The sequence below is a fragment of the Rhinoraja longicauda genome, chromosome 21, assembly GCF_053455715.1.
Source record: "Rhinoraja longicauda isolate Sanriku21f chromosome 21, sRhiLon1.1, whole genome shotgun sequence".
Lineage (NCBI taxonomy): Eukaryota > Metazoa > Chordata > Chondrichthyes > Rajiformes > Arhynchobatidae > Rhinoraja > Rhinoraja longicauda.
In genome coordinates this window covers 14,383,357-14,405,270 of record NC_135973.1, presented here as the reverse complement: position 1 = coordinate 14,405,270, position 21,914 = coordinate 14,383,357, and the positions used below count along the sequence as shown (strand labels likewise).

The 21,914-nt window shown below is 39.4% G+C and overlaps 1 protein-coding gene across 1 annotated transcript in view; it reads right to left on the bottom strand.

The window, feature by feature from the left end:
• lmf1 (lipase maturation factor 1) overlaps positions 1-21,914 on the bottom strand; it is a 457,201-nt gene that overhangs the window by 423,999 nt on the left and 11,288 nt on the right. The window contains exon 2 of the mRNA XM_078418495.1: positions 15,023-15,332. Coding sequence (XP_078274621.1) covers positions 15,023-15,332 — 310 coding nt within the window. The remainder of the gene's footprint in view (positions 1-15,022; positions 15,333-21,914) is intronic.

Here is a 21,914-nt window from a genome sequence, read left to right as displayed (position 1 = left end):
CCGATCGTTCCATTCACCCATCACCCTTTGTGTGAAAATGTTACACCTCGGGTTTCTATTAAATCTTTCCTCCCTCACCTTAAACCTAATGTCCTCTAGTATTTGATTCCCCTACTCTGGGCAAGAGATGGTAAGATGGAGCCATCTTCTTGAACAATCAGTCTATATGATGTAGATACTCGTACAATGCAATGGGGTAGTGCATTTCAGGATTTAAACAAAGCCACACTGAAAAAATAGCTGTGATATTTCTGATTAAAGATGCTGCATGACGCAGAGGGAAAGGTGAACGTGTTGGTATTCCCATGTGCCTGCTGCCCTGTCATGTTCACAAGTTATAGGAGTAGAATTAGGCCATTCGGCCCATCAGGTCCACCGCCATTCGATCATGGCTGATCTCTGCCTCCTAATTCAATTTTCCTGCCTTCTCCCCATAACTCTTGACACCCGTTCTAATCAAGAATTTGTCTATCTCTGCCTTAAAAATATCCACTGACTTGACCTCCACAGCCCTCTGTGGCAATGAGTTCCACAGATTAGCTACCCTCTGACTAAAGAAGTTCCTCCTCACCTCCTTTCTAAAAGTGTGCCCTTTAATTCTGAGTTTATGACCTCTGGTCCTAGACTCTCCCACCAGTGGAAACATCCTTTCCACATCCACTCTAAATATGCCTTTCATTATTCTGTAAGTTTCAATGAGGTCCCCCCTCGACCTTCTAAACTCCAGCTAGTCGAGGCACAGTGCTGTCAAACGCTCATCATATGCTAACCCACTCTGCCCTCCTGGTCCTCCTTGGGGTACAGGCCACAGGTTTGAGTGGTGCTGCCAACCAAGCCTGAGCAAAAGCTGCTTAGTAAACGGAGCAAGGTCGAGGGAATGAATGTTTAGGGTGGTTGATGGGTTACCGATCACCATGGATGTTGTCAGGATTTTTGAAAACCATTGGCACTGCACTAAGCCAGGCTAGTGGAAACTATTTAATTATGCTCCTGATTTGTGCCTTACAGATGGAAAGACCTTATGGTTATTATTAATCCAATAACTGTATGTCACCCACTGCAGGAAACACAAGTTCTGACCTTATCTTGTCACCACGGTGTTTATGTAATTAACAATGTTGAATTTCTGGTCAAAGGATCAAGATGGCAGTCATCCATCACCTTCTCAAGTGCAAAACATGTTGGCTTTGCCAGCAACGTCTAGATCCCAATAAATAAACAACAAATATCTGGTATGTACTTGATATTTGAATTAGAGTGCAGAGTTTTTTCTGAAAATCCCTTATAATAGTAATCTGCACTTGGATACTGAGACAAATCCATAAAAATAAACTCAAAATACCCCATATATTAATCAAGGGTTAACAACAATATGACATGCATAAGCAAGTTAATACAAGTTACCTTTTAATATGGTACTATGCAAATTCCTCTCCACTTATCTGAGAATGAAGTGCTCGAAATGATTTTACATTACTGCACAACGCTTAATATTAAGTCCCATGTTTTCATGAAATCAATAATTGGCATACAGAGGAATTAGTTATGCAACCAATTCCATTTTTAGTTTAGTTTAGAGATACAGCGCGGAAACAGGCCCTTCGGCCCATCAAGTCCGCACCAACCAGCGATCCCCGCACTCTAACACTATCCTACACACACAAGGGACAATTTACACTTATACCAAGTACACCAACCCAAGCCAATTAACCTACAAACCTGCATGTCTTTGGAGTGTGGAAGGAAACCGAAGATCTCGGGAGAAACCCAAGCGGTCATGGGGAGAACGTACAAACTCTGTGGTCGTGATCGAACCCGGGTGTCCGGTGCAGCAAGCGCTGTAAGGCAGCAACTCTAACGCTGTTGTGCCATTGTTTCTTCTGCAAAGCACCTAACTTCCTCTTCCTCACATACCTTCTTACCTTAAAATTCCTCTTTGCTTTTTTTTGCTTTAAATGATTTACATTGCATACATAAGTACTGCAAGTACTGTAAAATATTACGAAGATTACCCGTCTGCTTTTGCTGGACTGTCTATAATAGAAATCCTCCAATATCTTAGCATGCAAGTTTCTCTTTTCCTTCTCAGTCAATGTTAAGTGTGCGTTCATTATTCGAGTTGGTGAGGTGAGTCATTAAATCGTCCAATACACAATAACCTGTAAATGCACACCAACTTTGAACAGCACTTCATTTAATTCTGACAAAGTATTGTTGACCTGAAGCATTAACTGTTTTTCTTTCCACAGATGCTGCCTAATCGGCTGAGTGTTTCCAACACTTTGTTGTTGTTTCAGGTTTTATCCCATCATTCTACAATTCAACGTATTTAATATGCTAGATTTTATTTGCCACTAATTATATACTTACTACTTTAAAATTCATGAGGTAACCAAGATTACATCTATATACTAAAACTCTAGTTTGTTTGTTTGTTTGTTCCTGAACTACAGCCAAAACGGTAAGGCCCACCTTACTCACCGTTGTCCCTTTGGTGTGAATGGAAGAAGTTTCATTGAAATCGGTGTCATATTTTTTGTTATTCACATTTTTAAGTTTAAATCTATTTCCTAGGGAGGGAGGGAGGGAGGGAGGGAGGGAGGGAGGGAGGGAGGGAGGGAGGGAGGGAGGGAGGGAGGGAAGGAAGTAGGGGAGTGGAGGGATGGGGAGGGAGGGAGGGAAGGGGGATAAGGGGGGTTGAGGGGGATGGAGTGGGGGGAGGGGAAAGGGAGGGGGGTGGAGGGAGGGGAGAGCGGGAGGGGAAGGGGAGGAGGGAGGGGGGAGGAGGGAGGGGGAGGAGCGAAGGGGTGGAAGAGGGAGGGGAAGGGGAAGGAGTGGGGAGGGGGGAGGGGGAAGGGGAGGGGAGGAAGGAGGGGGAAGGGGAGGAAGGAGGGGGAGAGGGGAGGGGGAGGGGAGGAAGGAGGGGGAGCGAGGAGGGGGGGAGAGGGGAGTGGGGAGGAGAGGGTGCTGCACCAATGCAGGAGAGGTTTGGGCCCAACAGGTCCACTTGGTCTAGTTTAATCTAAAATCAAAAGTGTCCAATATTGCTGGTTAAATTATCATATATTACAAGTGCAATCTTCCTTATTAATATCATGATATGATTCTGGTAAGAAAAAGTCCAACAACACATTTATTTCATGAAACCATTTGTGTGCACCCTTGAATGCTGAGACTCAATAAAATACAGGGTAATACAAAATGTAATAAAAAGGAACTGCAGATATTGGTTTATACCAAAGATAAACACAAAATACTGGAGTAACTCAGAAGGGCAGGTAGCATCTCTGGAGAAAACAGGTGACATTTTGGGATATTTTCTGAAACATCACGCATCCATTTTCTCCAGAGATGCTGCCCAACATCACCAAATGTAATTTTCTCTTATCTAATAATTAGACATAAACATAGCATGGGGCTCCTACGGGCAATAATAAAATTAATGTTAGGTTAATATAGCACAAAAGGATAATCATTTTTAATCCAATATTTACTTCCCAAATAATCATTATTAACTAATTAACATTTCATATCCATAACTAAATGGAACTATCAAATATTCTTTATATATTTACAAATTACTTTGCTGCAGTTCAGTGTTAGCTAATTTCCACACGTGCTAAATATTGATTTCAGATGTAGCTCACCATATTACTGATTACTGCAAATTTAAAAATATATTTATTTGACTCAATTGTTTGATCTCATTACATAAATCACAGAATTACGTACATTCACTGGCAAAATGAGCAGATTAAATTATTCTGAGGTTATTAACTTTTTGACCATCGTAAATGGTTTCCTTTCTTGGATGCTGAACGATGTTGGATGTCTTTGCCTTTGTTGTGAGAATTTTCACATCCTCTGAAGCCTAACATTTGCCAAGCTTTTGGTTAATTGTTCTAACATTTTCCTCTCTGTTCCAAGGAGCAGGTTGTGCTTTATAATTTTCTTTTGATGTCCTGAGACATTCTTCTACATTACAGATGACACAAAGTCCTGGAGTAATTCAGCAGGTCAGGCAACATCTCTGGAGAAAAAGGACGGGTGACATTTTGGGTCGGAACTCTTCTTCAGACTGAAAGTAGCGGGGAGGGAAGTGGACGTAGGAAAAGGCTAGACGTCAGGGCCGGCAACAGATGACCAAGGAAGGGTGGAGCCCATAATGGCCCACTGTTGGCTGTGGTAGAGCTGTTCCACTGTTCGCACCTCTATATCACTTCATTATTGCTGCATGACCCGATCATTTACTCCAGCACTTTGTGCCTATCTTCAGTAAAAACAGCATCTGCAGTTCCTTCCTACACTATATAAATTAGAGTTGTTGTTATCAGAAATTATTTCATTACAGGAAAGATGATTAAGCAGAGATCTAAATGGATATTTAAAATTATGAGAGATAATCCACTACAAATCAGAATAAAACGAACAGAATAAAGCAGAACCCAAGATCCTCAAATGAGAACAAGATAGCATAATACTTTTACGTATAAATTTCCAAGGCATGAAATATTCCACCAATATCAGTGATGGAAGAAGAATTTACAAGAGCACTTACCAACATGATGCTGTAAAGGGCAGATTTGAGAACCAAACAGTCAGCTCAAATCCAGCAAAGGCACAGTGTGCTAAATCGTTTCATTTGGTTGTGAAATGTTTTTCAAAATAAGTACGGCTTTCATCAACTGCTAATGTATCAAATCAGAATCCAATCTCTTGCAAAGATAAATCTGACCTCCATGGAGATTAAAGTTTCAGTCACCGCTGCCTAACCACCCCTCGCCCCCAGGGGTCCAACTCCCGGCATTTACCTCCGTAACTAAGTGGAGGATATGGGCACCCAAACAAAGGCGGAAATCCTGAACTTCCCCACAGCTGATCAGCACAGCAGTCTTCTTGCACGCCCAAGGGGGAATGTGAACTTCCTCAGAGTTCCTTGCATTTACTCTGCGTGGTTCAGCAAGCCAGGCGCATGTTATTCCAGGGAGACCAGCTATTTGAATGGCAAAGAAGAGTGGTGAGGTGTATGGGCAAGTAACATTTAATTATTAAAAAATATTGAGAACACTTAATATTAACGATGCTTCGTTTTTGAAAGCGTGAATAATTCTGAGTGTCTGCAAATATCTAAAGGCAGTGAATGTCAAGCTGTGGGCTTGGCTTCCTTGGCTTCAATGCAATTCAGGTGGAGGTTTCTAGGTAATTGACAAGCACCTGCTTTGTGCAGGGCCTCACCAACCAACGTGGTGCCTGCTTACCACAGGAGCTTCATATCCAGGAATCCTGCTTGGTATAACAGCAGGTTTAGAAGACACACAGCCAGAAAGCTCAGACAGCTCGTAATTTAAAGGAAGATTCAGGCCAAAGTTTTTAACATTAACTGCCATCACCAAAGATGAAGCCTGTATACGCCACATGCTGAATACATAAGGCAAGCAGACTATTTAACATTTACTCGAATTACTTAGATCTAACAAAACCCACAAATTACCGTACATCATAATGACAATCAGTGCAAATAAGCTTCAATAAACAAGTCTTTTTGTCTTCTTTAAAAGTATTACCACGCTGTAATCCATCATATCAAACAGAATACGAAATTGCCTTTTAAATACCACACAGTTATAATGATTCTGGTATTGCTGTTTTTCATTAATAGACTGAGAACATGTGTCCTTAGCTCATCCATGGCAAAATGTTAGACTTTCATATGCCTTTCATATTCATATTTATATTCCATCATATTTCATATTCCATCATCACATTTCCATCTAGTCTGTTTTCAATGTGAGGGTAGAATTTCCCTCTAATTTACTAATTATTTTCCAATAAATCTGGAATTATAATAGTAAGTCCAACATTGCTCAAACCTCCTGCCACTATCATGACACGAAAATGCTTCGGAGAAGAAAAAATGCAGTAATCACAAAAATGAATAAATATATTCAAATTTTAGGATAATAACGAAAAACCTTTAAAAATGAGAAACGCAAAATTCAACCCAATGTTACAAAGGATTAAGCTCTTGAACCTTACTGGATCTCCGGGTTATGGAATTTACTACATTTGAGTGTATTTTACCTGTGTACGTCCAAATCTGAGTCAAAATGACTTTATTTGAGTACATTATATTAGTTAAAAAATAGAATGAGTAAATGAAAATCATCATCTTTGAACTTTTATAGTAAGATTTAAGGTCGAGTTCCAAGGTTTATCAGTTTTTACATAAATGCCGTTTGAAAGGATTCCCACATCATTGCAAGCTTGAGCATTTCAAAGACAAACCATGGTTGAAACACATTCCTATTCAGATTAATGGAGACACAAGGAATGCAGATGCTGGTTTACAAAAAGACTCAAAGTGCTGGAGTAACAGTGGGTCAAGCAGCATCTCTGGAGAACATGGCTAGGTGGCGTTTCAGGTCAGGACCATGTTCTGCCTGACCCGATGAGTTACCCCGATATTTTGTGTCCTTTCAAATTAATCTCAGGGCTTGAAATATTGGTTTTAACTGGTCAATTTTTTTTTAATTGTAAAAATCATGTTTTCAACTACAGATAATATTCCATACGACCAATAAATGTCAATCACATGGAATTTAAATTTTCTTTCAAAATTCTACAATTGGCTTTCAAATTGTATACTTGATCTTCGACTTGATTTATTGATGCTGATTGTGGCAAAAAAAAGCCAAAAAAGTAGCATAAATGAGTTTTACAAGATCACACGATGGAAAATGAAGATCATGTCGGGGAAATAATGAAGAGGATATCTGAATTAGCTCATAGGTAGCACAGAGTTGCCCTCTCTATGGTTATCTCCACTACAACGTGTAGGATTTCATAGCACCTTCACATTGCATGGTCCATAAAATGTAAAATCCAGTTTCCACTTCTGAAGGAATACAGAGGTCACATATCGGGAGTGAAACTCAAATTAATGAACACCAGACCAAGTGGACCCGTTGGGCCCAAACCATCCTGTCCTCTCCCCATCCCCTCTCTCCTCCACCCTCCCCTCCCCTCTCCCTTCACCCCCACTCCCCCCTTCCCCTCTCCCTCTCTCCCTCCCTCCCTCCTCCCCTCCTTTTAAACTTAAAAATGTGAATAACTTTAAAAATATAACACCGATTTCAATAAAACTACTTGCATTATCACTAAAGTGACAATGGTGAGTAAGGTGGGCCTAAAATTGTTGCGCTATCGTGTACTGTTTTGGCTGAAGTTCAGTCACAAACAAGATAACAAACGAGAGTTTTAGGATATAGATGAGGAAGAGGAGGATGTTGGTCATAATTATGACATTGGGAACCTGAAGGGTCAGCCAGAGGAAGGAAAGCCTCTTACAGCACCTTCTTTACCCATAGTATGGGTAGCGCTACTACAACGCGATACTTGCATTCCTAAAGAACCTTGTATTATAGAAAACCATGTTCTACAGACAGTTGTGTCAATGGAGACCTGTGACAGATTCACTATACCAGTTATTTTTCCTTCAAGAGTTTCAAGTTTAGATTTGTTACTGCAAGCTGAAAATACTGTGGGTTTTTTGTTACATTGTTTAAAGGAGTATCATTGCACAAGCATCTATAGAAGCGATTGCTTGTCAATTTCAATAAACTACTGCGGTGAAACTAGCAACTGTGTCCTTTAGAGACGATGGTGTCTGATTGCTGAAGGGAGGTTACATGTTAAACGGTTTCTTCCAACACTGATTTTTTTTTTCCAAGACAGCTTTTTTTTTTTGTCAATCTCCAAAGTAACTTTTAAATTGTTAAATTGCAATCAATTCAACCCAAATATAATAAATAGTGTTCCCTAGTTCATCGATCGCATTATATCAGATTCACATTATGGAAACGCACATAATAGCAGAAGCACAGGTATTTAATTCTTGAATTTTCCTGGATTCATTATATCTTAGATCAATTTCATAGGCAAAAGGTGCTATGCTTTAAATCTCGAGATTATTTCATCATGTGTTGCCTGCGCACGGTCAGAATAGACATTGTATTCAGCTGCTTTGGTGATGAAAATAGGTGTCTGTGCAATTTCCAGACTGTTAAATACAGTATCAGTGGAAGTGAAAGGAATTCCAACACAGCACACTGTTAGGTTACACATGGTATTTTCAAGGTGCAGTTGCACAGTAACCACAGATTTTAAACGTTACTGTTACCATGTGCAGTAAACAGTACCTGATTTATGTTGTCTGGGTTTAATTTGGACCACAGGATACAGGAGTCAGTTTACATGCCAATATCTCTGCTATGCCAATGAATCTTAAGTAATCAAGAATGCAGATGGCTGAATCCACTTTCTTGGCACATTTAAATAATTTCTGGGTCTGTTTAAAGCGTGTCCATGAAAGACATCTTCGAGACCCTCTCAGATTATATAATAAAACATTCACACCCCTCCACAGTCTACAAACCATGTAGCGATACATTAAACAGGAAGCAACTCAGAATTCCACTGACCTCGGGTCACAATCCTCAATAACCGAGGATTGATATCCAATGTACAGCGCCCCAATCAAGATTCACAACAATGTAAATGTCACACAATTAACCTCGACAAATTAATTACAGAGCTTGTATATGTAGAACAGCAGCATATGGAGAAAGAGTCTCGGAGCTTTCACTATATTTTTCATTTGATATAACAAAATACAAAAAAGTCTGGTAGTAATGCTGCAATTCAGTAGGTTATCTTGCAACCAGTTTTCACGTTGACAACTGGTTAGTTTCCACGCGACATTTTAAACTCAAAAGGATGGCAATTTGAAAATAAAGGTCATTTTTCAATGGCTTAAGTATGTGATCAAGAATAATTCAATTGGCAGTGTGTAAATCTGACACTAAAACCTAAAATGCAAGCTATGCGAATCAACCATAACATCCGTTTTACAACAAAATGCACTGTCATTTCACAGCCATTTTTCAAATAAACTCAAGGCAATTTTCAGGATGTAAAAGTTTTGTACTGCCAACTGGCAATAAGCACTGAAGGATCAGTGTGATACAAACATAGAAATACAGTGCCCTCCATAATGTTTGGGACAAAGACCCATCATTTATTTATTTGCCTCTGTACTCCACAATTTGAGATTTGTAATAGAAAATAAAAATCACATGTGGTCAAAGTGCACATTGTCAGATTTTAATAAAGGCCATTTTTATACATTTTGGTTTCACCAGGTAGAAATTACAGCAGTGTTTATACATAGTCCCCCCATTTCAGGGCACCATAATGTTTGGGACACAGCAATGTGATGGAAAGACTGGATGAAAGCCTAGGTGCTGTGAGCTCTCTTTTCCCTGCATTAAGGAGGCATTTGAACACAGCTGAGCAATTACAAACACCTGTGAAGCCATGTGTCCCAAACATTATGGTGCCCTGAAATGGGGGGGACTATGTATAAACACTGCTGTAATTTCTACATGGTAAAACCAAAATGTATAAAAATGGTGACTCTAGATTTCAAAGGAGGCACAATACTAGAATGTGCAATTTGCTTGATCTAGTGACTCAGGAGATCAAGAACTGTAAATCTCTGTATTTAAAAAAAGAATGTTACCAATGTCAAAAATAAATTCAACCAAAAAATATTTATTGGCCCAGATTCATCTCAGGAATGTTGGCAATCCTACATTGTGGAATTTGGCAGCGATGAGCCACTTACGATCGCAGCTCACCTCCTTGGATGTTTTTATAGATCACACTCTGCTGCTGGACTACTCAAAGGGAGGTGATAATTTCTCACAGATCCCCAAGACTTCTGATGGGAAATCAGCTGGATGAAGTTAAAATAGCGCCAAAATAGAGAGGGAGAAAGAATGGCTTCACAAGCTATCAAAACCTGCTACTCGCCTTCTCTTGGATGGCGCCTTCTTTGTTCTGCTCCATTTTCACAATACACTGCCTTGGACCTCATCGATGAAAATGAAGTTAGCTTCAGCAAGAACATTCCCATTAGGAAATCAAATCAAATCAACTTCTTACATTGCTCTGTGGAAATTGCTTTGGATGGCGGTGCTCCAGTGAAGCACCTCACCAATCGTTGCTGCATTCAGGATACTCTGCCAGTGGAAGTTGTTGCTCTGGTAACTATAATATCCACTTCCCCTCCAATTGGACTCAGCCTAGTGCACTACAGTTTGCAGATGTAATACAGATACAAAGCAGAAATAATTCCATACAATTGCCTTCTTTCTTTGTGAGTAAGCCTTAAAATTGAGGCAGAGGTCCATACATCAAAAATACTAACACAATAAAAAGAAAACAAGAGAAAATGGGGCAATTTTAGGAAAGTCCAAATCATGATTTTCAAAGGCATGTAGACTGAAGTAAGAATGAAGGCTGTGGGACCACAGCACTGACTGAGGGCATTCAACAAGAGCAATAGAATATTGGACTTGGTCTTGGGAAACCAGCCTGGTCAGTTGACTAATGTTTCAATGGAAGAGCATTTTGGGAACAGTGATCACAACTCCTGAAGTTTTAAAATAGTTATGATAAGGATGGGTCTGGACTTTGGAGAAAGTACTAAATTGGGGAAGGGAAAATTACAACACTATTCGGCGGGAGCTCGGATGAGTAAATTGGGAGCAGCTGTTATTGGGTAAGTACGCATCTGACATGTGTGAGTCATTTAAAGACCAGCTGATCATGTTCCAGTAAGGAAGTGGGACAAAAAAAGGCACGGTAAGGGAACTTTGGATGAAAATCCAATCTGTTCAAAAAGGAAAAGAGGCATATGTTAGGTTTAGGAAGAGGAAAAGAGACAGGGCCTTTGAAGAATGTAAAGAAAGCAGGAATGAACAAGCAGGGAATATGAAGGACAAAGGGGACCATGAAATGTCCTTTGTATTAGGGCTAAAGAACCATTTTACACATATATTATAAACAAGAGGGTAACTAAGGAGAGGGTAGGACCACTCAAGAATGAAGGAGAGATGCTTGGAATGAGGGGATGTGGGCAAGATATTAAACATGTACTTTGCACTGGTGTGCACCAATGAGAATGACATGGAGGAGATTGAGATCAGTATATTATTATGCAAGGGCATTTTCCGAACAAAATGAGGTGGGGTTGGATCTCTTGAAGAGTTTCAACGTGGATAAGACCCAAGTGCAAGTTATGCCTTGCAAACATAATTGAGTTTATTTTGAGGAGCTGACAAAAGTGATTGATGAAGGTAGGGAGATGGACGTTGCCTACATGGACTTTAGAAATGATTCGACAAGATCCCTTATGATAGACTGATCCAGAAGATTGTCATTCTGGTTTTGTGGTCTGTGACCAGTGGTGTTCCACAGGGATCAGTGCTGGGACTTCAGTAGTTTGGGATATATATTTTCATATATATATGAAAATTTAGATGCGTTGATTAGTACGTTTGCCAACAACACAAAAATTGGTGGATTTGCGGACAGTGAAGTAGGCTGTCAAAGGATACTGCAGGATATAGATCAGTTACAGATATTGGCGGAGAAATGGCAGATGGAGTTTAACTCGTGCAAGTGTGAGATATTGCATTTTGGATGTCAAATATAAGAGGAAAGTATTCAGTTAATGGAAAGACCCTTAACAGCATTGATGTACAGAGAAAGCAATGGCTCTGTTTTCACTGTCCCTACAACAGTAAAGTTCCAGGTCCAAAACAATCTCTGCTCAAAACGTTTCCTCAAACAGACCTTGATTAAAGATCAACAACCTTAAACCTTAACTCTGTTTCTCCCTTCATGGATGCTGCCTAACTTGTTGAGTGTTTTCAGAAGTTTCTCTTTTACATTGCAGGTTACCAGAATGAGTTTATTTTTTACGTTGAGTAATATATCCCAAGTTAGTTGATGATATTTTAAAAAAACTGGTAGTGACAGAGCATACGAAACAAGAGCTGTAAACCATGTGGAATCTAATGGCTGATCCAATCTTAACCTCAACATCACTCTAATAGCTGAGCCAATGTTAGCCTTCTAGCCATACCTCGCAAATCCTTTGTAGCTCAGATATGCAAAGCCTTTACTTTGAATATATATGACTGAGCTTAAGTATTCCCTAAACTCTTCAGCCTCCAGGGATAATAAATTACTAATTTCTATCATAAATGGGTGACCTCATCTTCTGAAATTATAGCCCCTTATCCTGGACACACCATTATGGAAAATATGCTTTCAACTGTCAATTTCCTTTCAAATCTTTTAAGTTTCAATTCCATCAACTATATTTTGTTCTAAACTTCAATGATTATATGTACAACCTGCTCAACATCACTTAATACTTCATCCCCATCGTCCCAGAAATTAACCAATTGAATGTTCTTTGCACTGCCTTCAATGCAGTATTTCCCTCTTTAAATATGGGGAGCAAGAAATGTACTGCTTCAGAGACCTGTAAATTGGATCAAAATTTCCCTAATTTTATACTCCATGTCTCGCAATGAAACCCAATGTTCCATTAGACAGGCACAAACAACTGGGATAACGCAACATCACTGGAGAAAAACGATGGATGACATTTCGGGTCAGGACCTTTCTTCAGAATGATGCTGCCAGACTTTTTCTCCAGAGATGCTGCCTGACCCCAAGTTGCTCCAGTACTTTGTGTCTGTCTTTTGTATAAACCAGCATCTGCAGTTCCTTGTTTCTACAATGTTCCATTACCCTTTCTTACTGCTTGCTGAGTTTTCACAGCAATTCTCATTTCATGTACGAGGAGGACTCCAGATCACTCTACATTACAACATTTTGTAGCCTCAGTCCATGCAAACATAGCATTTATTTTTCCTTCCCAGGTGGATAACGTCATATTTTCCCTCATTATTTTCTATATAAAGGGCTGCACTGTTGGCCTTGAAGATGCAGAGGAGCTCCCAGGAAACAAGTCGAGTTGCATAAGAAAATAACTGCAGATGCTGGTACAAATCGATTTATTCACAAAATGCTGGAGTAACTCAGCAGGTCAGGCAGCATCTCGGGAGAGAAGGAATGGAAGAGAGAGAGCATCTCGGGAGAGAAGTCAAGTTGCATGATATGGCATGATATGGCAAATGGAGCATAATGCGATAAAATGTGAGTTTATCCACTTTGGTAGTAAAAGCAGTAAACCAAGGTTGTTTGATTCTAATAGTGAGAGTTTAAAAGGTATTGGTTATTAGGAGGACTTGTGTGTCCTTCTGCAGTAAAGCTCTGTTAATCTGGCATGTTTGGGTTATTGATGGTGACAGACTGAAATATTCTCTGGATTATTGTATGTTATTCCTATTAATATTTTAACACACTTTAAATTAGATTTACACAGTAGGAGAATAAATATTTCAGAGAATCTGGTAAGTTTAAGGGGAGCTCATGAATCCTGGACCCCAATGCGTTGAAAGGAGCACAAGTATCAGCATCTCGTGAGCTGCCAAACCATCTAGATTTCCAAACAATCGGATAGCAGATTATTAAAGTTTTACTGTCCATGAATTGCCAAAAGTTAATGTGCAGTTATAGCATGCGATTAGGAAGGCAAATCATGCCTTGCCCTTTCTTGTAAGAGGATTTAAGTACAGCGATCTCACTGCACTTATATGAGCCTTGTTCAAACCGCACTTGGAATATCGTGCATAGGTCTCGTGTTCCTTCTTACGAAATGACATGTTTGTGACAAAATGGTTTATCAAATTGATTCTTAGGATTGAACAAGTTGTCCCTTTGAAGCGGTTAAGTACAGTGGGCCAATATTCCCTTAGTTAAGAAGAATGAGAGAAAATCTCAAGAAGTTTGTATATTTTGTTATAAAGCCTGGAAGGAATATGTAGGGGTGGCATTTCGCCTTGCTGGAATGTTTAAATCTAAGGATCACAGTCTCAAAATAAATGGCTGGCCACTCAGAACTGAGATGAGGAAAATTTCTTCATGGATCCTTGGTTATTTGGAGACCCAGTCACTGGGTATATTCAAGTCTGGGACTGATAGATTTTGGACACTAAGATAACCAAGGAATATGGGGTAGTACAGGAAAGCGGCACAGAGGTGAAAGATTAACCATGCTCTTAATGAATAGTAGAGCCCACTGAATGAGTTTCTCCAAATTCTATTTCTTATGCTCTTAGGTCAGCCTTTGGCTCTACTTTAAGCCATTTTCAGGGTTTGAATATATTTTTCATGGCACTGTTTTTTGAGTGGTCTCAGATAAATATCTCAATATTTTAACATGGACAAAGTGTATTTGCCCGTATTTACAATATCCAATGAATCTCATTTAACTAATAGAAAATTAAGGCTCATTTTTTTTCCCTTTTCATATTGGTAAAAAGCAGTCGTCACGTCACATTATTGCAGATCACAGCCAGGTGAAAGACAAAACGTACATTTTTTTGTGTAGACAGGGTTTGGGAGTGTGATGACAAGCAATTTTACAAATCTCTAGGACTGCATGTAGCCTTTCGTTTTTCATCAAACTTTAGGGAGGAGCCCTCTGGCTGGGCTATAAAGCCAATATATTTATGTACTGGACACAAAAAGCTGGAGTAACTCAGCGGGACAGGCAGCATCTCTGGAGAGAAGGAATGGTGACGTTTCGAGTCGAGACCCTTCTTCAGTCTGAAGAAAGGCCTCGACCTGAAACGGCACCCATTCCTTCTCTCCAGAGATGCTGCCTGTCCCGCTGAGTTACTCCAGCTTTTTGTGTCTATCTTCGGTTCAAACCAGCATCTGCAGTTTCTTTCTACATATTTATGTACTTGAGATGTGCCCTCAATTGTAGTCTCAGCTTGAATACAAACTAGATGCAATAGACTGAACAAACTGAAGGATATAATTAAATTAGATTAGCCCTGGCAGGAGTTCTCATGAAGCTTTCTATCCAAGTGACGTCAAACCTCAATACCAAATTTTGAATCCAACTGCTATCTGGCTTTTTTAACATGGCAGCATTTCTCCATGCAACAGAAAGTAGTAATTAACTAATTAGAAAGAGAAACAACAAAAAAATTCCACTATGACTGTACAATAAAGTAGTCGCATCACTCACCAAATCTGACCGATGTTCACCAACGAATGATACAGGATCCATAAGATGAACATGATAATCATATTGGCACATCCCGTGACCAATACAAACACCGATAGTCCCATTCCCAACAAAGCAATATTGTTTAGATGTGTGTCCATGTCAGACCAATCCAGGAACCACAGAACTGTCGGTGCATAACTCAAAGCTTCAATGCCAACTTTACCCCCAGCATATTGTTGAACCTTCCTTAAATACAGATGGCTTGGTAGCAATCCTTCCTTTCCCAGTAACTGCCTGTTTTGGTGGTAAGCAACAGAAAAGGCCATGACTGAAAAGAAAAAAAATTATCAGTGAATAACATTGAATGAAGCATACCAAAAATCACACGTAAATTTATCTTAACCTCTTGGAACACTGACACACTTGGCATTATATAAGACGAATGGTGATAGCAATTGCTTAACACTTTGGTCAAAATTTAGATTATCTTGTCAAAAATGTCTGTTCTAGTACTAATGCCAGATTTGAAATTGTGTTCTTAGATTGGGTTTTGGTTTAAGAAACAAATATCAAGAATTACAACACTACACAAATCACTTCCAATTGAAAATAAGTCCACTCCAAATGGAAAGTAGGAGACTTTCCACGAGTTGCACAAAATCAACATTTTTTGTTCAAGTTTCACCATGTCTCACACTCCAATATAGGGATGAGCCGAACTTGCAGTGCAATGGGCACATGGAGAACACACTCATGGTCCACAAAGGCAAGGGCCACTGATGTTGAAGCAAGCCTTGACAATGCTTGTCAAGCTCACTTTGTTGTAACTTAAAGGAATCCCTTAAGGGAACCCCCAACTGGAAACTCTTGGCCCTATTCCACCTCCAGTACATAGTTAAATCTTTAAGTGAGAGGAACGTACACGCCCATCACGGGGATTTTCTTTCCGAGTACAGGTGCCATTTAGTTTCCAAGCCTCCCTGCTTCATTTTGGTCATCCATTAATATAAGAGACAAACTGGTTAGAGCAAACGTTTACCTCTTCTAAAATTAAACCCAAATTTAAATCATCTGTAACATGGGCATTACTATGAATATAATTTCATGTACTTAAATTAAAGCTAAGTAAATTCTAAACTGATCTCAATTCATCGATTGATACTTCTGGATAAATCAAAGCAGTTTAGAGCCGTACCAGAAGCATTAAGGGTATTTGAAAACCATGTAAATCCTGGGCTGGGTGAGCTAAACTGGGACTAAGAGAAGCAAGATTTAGTGGATGAAACACTCTTACGAAAATGAAAAAAACTGTAGATGGTGTAAATCTGAAATAAAAACACAAAATGCTAGGAACACTCAGCAAGCCAGACACCTTTCCAGTAGGAGAAACAGATTTAATATCGGGGAGTCAAGTGGAACATCCATTGCAAATACCTTCTCGTCTTTGGCTTTTCACAAAAATACTTTTTTCTGAAACTGTGCAATCACACTAAAAAGTGAATCACAATCTAGTTCAAGATTAATTTAGTACATTGCAAGTATCAGAAATATTTTAACATCCTCAATATCTCAATGGCAACATTTCTGAAGAAATAATTGAGCAACAGCTGCAAAATTGAGAGATCAGTTTAGTTTAATGTCATGTGTACCGAGGTACAGTGAGAAGCTTTTAATGCATGCTATCCAGTCAGCAGAAAGACATTACATAATTACAATCGAGCCATTTAGTGTATAAATACATGGTAATGGAACAACATTTAGTGCAAGATGAAGCCAGCAAAGTCCGATCAAAGATAGTCCGAGGGTCACCAAAGAGGGATATAGTAGTTCAACACAGCTCTCTGGTTGTGGGAGGATGATTCAGTTGCCTGATAACAGCTGGGAAGAAACTGTCCCTGAATCTGGAGGTGTGCATTTACACACTTCTATACCTTTTACTTGATGGGAGAGGGGGAAAGAGGAAGTGGCCAGGGTGTGACTCGTCCTTGATTATGCTGTTATTCTTGTCGAGGCAGCATGGTATAAATGGAGTCAATAAAAGGGAGGTTGTTTTGTGTGATGGTCTGGGCTGCGTCCACAATTCGCTGCAACTTCTTGCAGTCTTGGATGGAGCTGTTCCCAAACCAAGCTGTGATGCATCCTGATAAAATGCTTTCTCTGGTGCATCTGTAGAGGTTGGTGAGAATTGTGAAACTTAACATTATTGCATCGTAAAGCAGTCAGTTAGACCACCCTTTGCAACCCGACACAAATCACTTCCAATTGAAAATAAATCAGTCACAAAAGGAAAGTAGGTGACTTACTATGTTTCACAAAGTCAACAATTTTCGTTCAAGTTTCTCCCTAAGTGCCAGGAGGGAAGGTGTGCAGCCAGAGTATGGCGTGCTGCCAGGGCTCTGGTCTGGAACTCAAGGGGTCAGGAATGTAAGTAGGTTTGTGCTGAGAGCCAGGTACTAAGTACCTGCACCTTTCCTGTTCTCCTTAGTCACTGGGTCACTGAAAAATGTATTATATGACTACTTTGCAATGTGTAAAAATAAAAATGAAATAAAAGTGCGTTTTGATATTGATAGTAACATCCAATTATCTTAAAAATCTATGGCTCTGGCACCTGTCCCAAAACTGCAGGATTACAGGAGTTTTACTGTAATCCCCTACCTCATCAAAAATGTAACACAAGGGCAAGTACAGGCACTCCCTGACTTACGTAACATCTGACTTACACAAGGGATCCGCGGGACGCAACCCTTACATAAATCTTGAAGCGTCTGTATCTTCTGCTTGGGAATGTAAAAATAGTCTTTTGTTTCCATTTGACCATCACTTTAATTCTCCATCTCATTCCCACTCTGAAAGGTCTGTAGATTCCTGTACTGTTATAACAAGGCTTAACGCAAGCTGCAGGAACAGCGCCTATCCTCCATGTGGGCATGCAGCGGTGTTCCAAACTCAATATCAAATTGAACAACTTCAGCTCATTGACTTTCTCCGCTGCCTCTCATTGATATGCCCTCCTCTTACCTTGGCCCTGTTAATGGAATACTTCTAGCATTTCCTCCTGTAGGAATATATTCAAAGTAGTTGTTCAATATTTCAACCGCTTCCATGTTCCTGTTAATTTGCCTATATCTTCCTGCAAAAAACAAAATTTATCTTAACTCTTCTTTACCCCTTTATATATTCATCGAAGATCTTACTGTCTGTTTTTATAATTCTTTCAAACTTAATCTCAACCTATTTTCTCCCTTCACTCTTAGCAGGTTTCTACAATGTTTCCCCAATCAGCCCCGCCACCGAACCTCTAACTTCAGAAGCTAAGGATGTATCATTGTCTGCATATCATTTATTTCTCAATAAAATATATATTTCTTAAGATTTATTAAATATTCACCTTAATGTCTACCACTGGTTATGTATCATCTTATCATTTTCGAATCCTCCTTAGCCATTACTACCTTTACCCTTGTGTGATTGCCTTATTTGTATTTCAGGCATTTGTTTCAAACTCTAGAATTTGAAATTCTATCATATCGTCACTCTTCCTCAGAGGATCCTTCACTATCTGATCATTAACTAATCTTTGTTCCCTGCTTGGTTCCACAACCTATTGTTCGAAGAAAGGATCCTAAATATATTCCATGAACTCATCCTCAAAATCACCCGTTCGCAATTTAATTTATGCAATCTGTGTGATGATTATAGCTGCCCGTGATGCTTGCAGTACCTTTCTTACACGACCCATTACTTTCAGGTTTATAGTCTGTAGCTACAAAGCGGATTGCAGACAACTCACACCAGTGATTTCTTTCCCTTGAAACCTCTTGCATTTGCCGAGGGCACCACTGAGCACAAACGAGCTGCTGAATTCGTTTATAATGTAAAAAGTGACCATGCTGTTCATTTCATATGTTGCCGTATTTGCAATCACTTTATCAATGGAATGAATCCAGAAAAGAAACACGAGCAGGCAAAATTTACATTCTCTGAACATTCCAGAAGAAGTCGCGGTCGGCATTATAAGGATTCACTGAAACAGGTAGGATGCGAGCCAGGTTAGAGATGCCAGTGATACAAATCATGGCGACAGTAGAACAACTTGTGTAACTCATACTTCAACAAGCCTGAGGTGGACTAGGACAGAATGCCAATGTGTCAAATACCTAAACCCCTGCAAGTGCCGAAAAAGGGAAACCTAAAGAGAGCCAACTAGAGAACGACAAGATAAATTACTCCGGGGATGGGCAGACACTGCACATTCTAAAGCTTTGCAGTAAATCTATGAGGTAGTAATTTAATATAAGAGAGAGAAAAGGAACTTAGAACGATCATTGCAGAATCCATTCTGCTGTCTTTCCATGACATTAGTTAGAGATCAGTTATAGATTTAATCCACAAGATAATTTAATAACCAAACCCCAAGGGTTAACAACAATTAGGTTTTGTACATCAATTTTAATAACCATCCTACACCATTAGTTACTAAGACACTGGATGCAAATTCCTGAAATAACTGTATGCATAATACGAACCCTCTGCATTCTCTCGCTACATCTCAGAAAATATTAGGATTGAAACTTGCTAGTTTGCAATAAAAACAATTGCAGGGGGTTTAAATACAATCTATATACTGGTAGTAAGCATATCTTATTGATTAATCACAACCATTTCAATTAAAACATTTCTTACCCAGCTGGAAATGAAGAAGGGTCTCGACCCGAAACGTTACCCATTCCTTCTCTCCAGAGATGCTGCCTGACCCGCTGAGTTACTCCAGTATCTTGTCTACCTTCTTTTCCAAAAAGTTCTCTTCTTCAACGTCTCAACTTTCATTGTAAACCCAATGTATAATTGGTCCTTTCATTGGCAATTACACGCCTCCCGTTTACAGATATTTTCAAACCCAACCGTGTCTCTCCAAAATGAGCAATCAGCCATCGATTGTTCCTGCCACTTTCACCTTTCCACATACCTGCTTTCTTTTTATTCAGAACCTTTTTCTACAACCCCTTTTGTTAACATGCGATAGAGACACAAAAGGGAGTCATGAAAAAAAGATTTTTATCTGCAGTGACCAACCCTACACAAAGGTGTCAGTCATTAATAGGACCCATTAACTTACACCAAGATCAGCAAACAACTCCTGTTTTGTATCGGATGAAAGGTTCTTTTTAACTGACAGGGCCATTCATTAAAAAGTACAGTCGTAAAACTAGCTTATTACGTATCGTGTGCAGTATGTATACTGCTATTGTTCTTTCAGCTGATATAAAATGCAGCGAGATAATTGCGTGGTTGATAACTCAAAAGTTTTTCCTATGTAAGATTACAAAGGCTACAGTTTCAACCTCTGCCAGCTGCAATATACAAGAAAGGAAACCTACATATTCTGCAAATTATTCAATTCAATGTATGTCAGGTACAAAATACAATAGGTTGTGAGGCCTGCTTTTACTAAAAGATTTGAATAAATTGATTCATAACTACCTTACTGAAACAAGTGCGGAAAAGCTTAGCTCTGAACACAATCAACCTTCATATTTCCTCACTGCTCAAAGCATTTATGCAACCTACAATTATTCATTTTTTTAGAGTGGTGTATGCATTTTAAATCCAGCTAAAATCATAGGTTATGCACAAGTGTATGTTTATTTTTCAAAGCAACTGCCTGAGCATTTATTTCATTGAAACGGAAAATGCGAGAACAGACAGCTGGTCAGGCTGCATCAATGGAATCTACGCGATAATGTATCGAGTCGGTAATATTTAGTCAGAACTGAGGAACATTTGAAAGACGCTGAATGACCACGAGAAGGAAGATGAGAACCAAAGGGAAGATCTGTGATAAGATGGGATAAGAGAGAAAGTGAGAAAAGGGATGATAATGCAAGGTGATCAAAATTGGTAAATGATGAGTGATTAATTGGTTAGGAGGAAGTGCAAGTGGAAGAAGAAGGAGAAAAGGCAGAGAAACTGGGACAACAGAATGCAATCCTTGTAAGAAGTAAGATGGAAAAAATGGTCCAAGTAGCTAAAGGTGTGATTAGGTTTTCAGAAGATACTAGTCACTAGTCCAGCTTCACAAATTGAGATGGCGAGGTTGAGAATGGGAAAGAAGGAGCTAGAGCCATATGATGGTGAGAGCAAGGAGGAAAGTGGCAACAAAGGTAATAAAAGTTTCCAATTCAATGTGAAAACGCACACCTCCAGATTCAGGGACAGTTTCTTCCCAGCTGTAATCAGGCAACTGAACCATCCTTCCGCAACAGAGAGTAGTCCTGAACTACTATCTACCTCAATGGAGACTCTCGGATGATGATCGATCTTTACTGGCTTTATCTTGCAGTAAATGTTATTCATGATATTCCCTTTATCATGTATCTGTACCCTGTGGATGGCTCGATTGTAATCATGTGTTGTCTTTCTGCTGACTGGTCAGTACGCAACAAAAGCTTTTCAATTAAGGGAATATCTTTGAACTATTAGTATTGACTACATTAGCATTCTCCCTGCAACAATTGGGATCTGTATAACAATTATTGGTTACCTAGCTCCTTCAACATTTATACAGAACTCATTTTGCCAAAGTCTGCCATGCTGCCACCTGAATGAGATTTCTGCTATTAATCTGTCAAAGCACAATGCAAAAGGCTTGATTACGTCATACTATGTATGGAATCAACCTAATGATTTTCTTCAATTCCCTGATGTCCATATAAACACCTATATATGGTGTTTATATGGACATATATAGGTCCATATATGTCCATAAATATTCAACATTCTAGCAAAGCATCCTCAAGAAGCCTTGTTTAAATTAAATCCCCTTTTCTTCAGATCATGTGAAACATACTCGTATAAAGGAAGATGCTGGAAAGAAACTCTGCAAGTCATGCAGCATCTGTGGATAGTG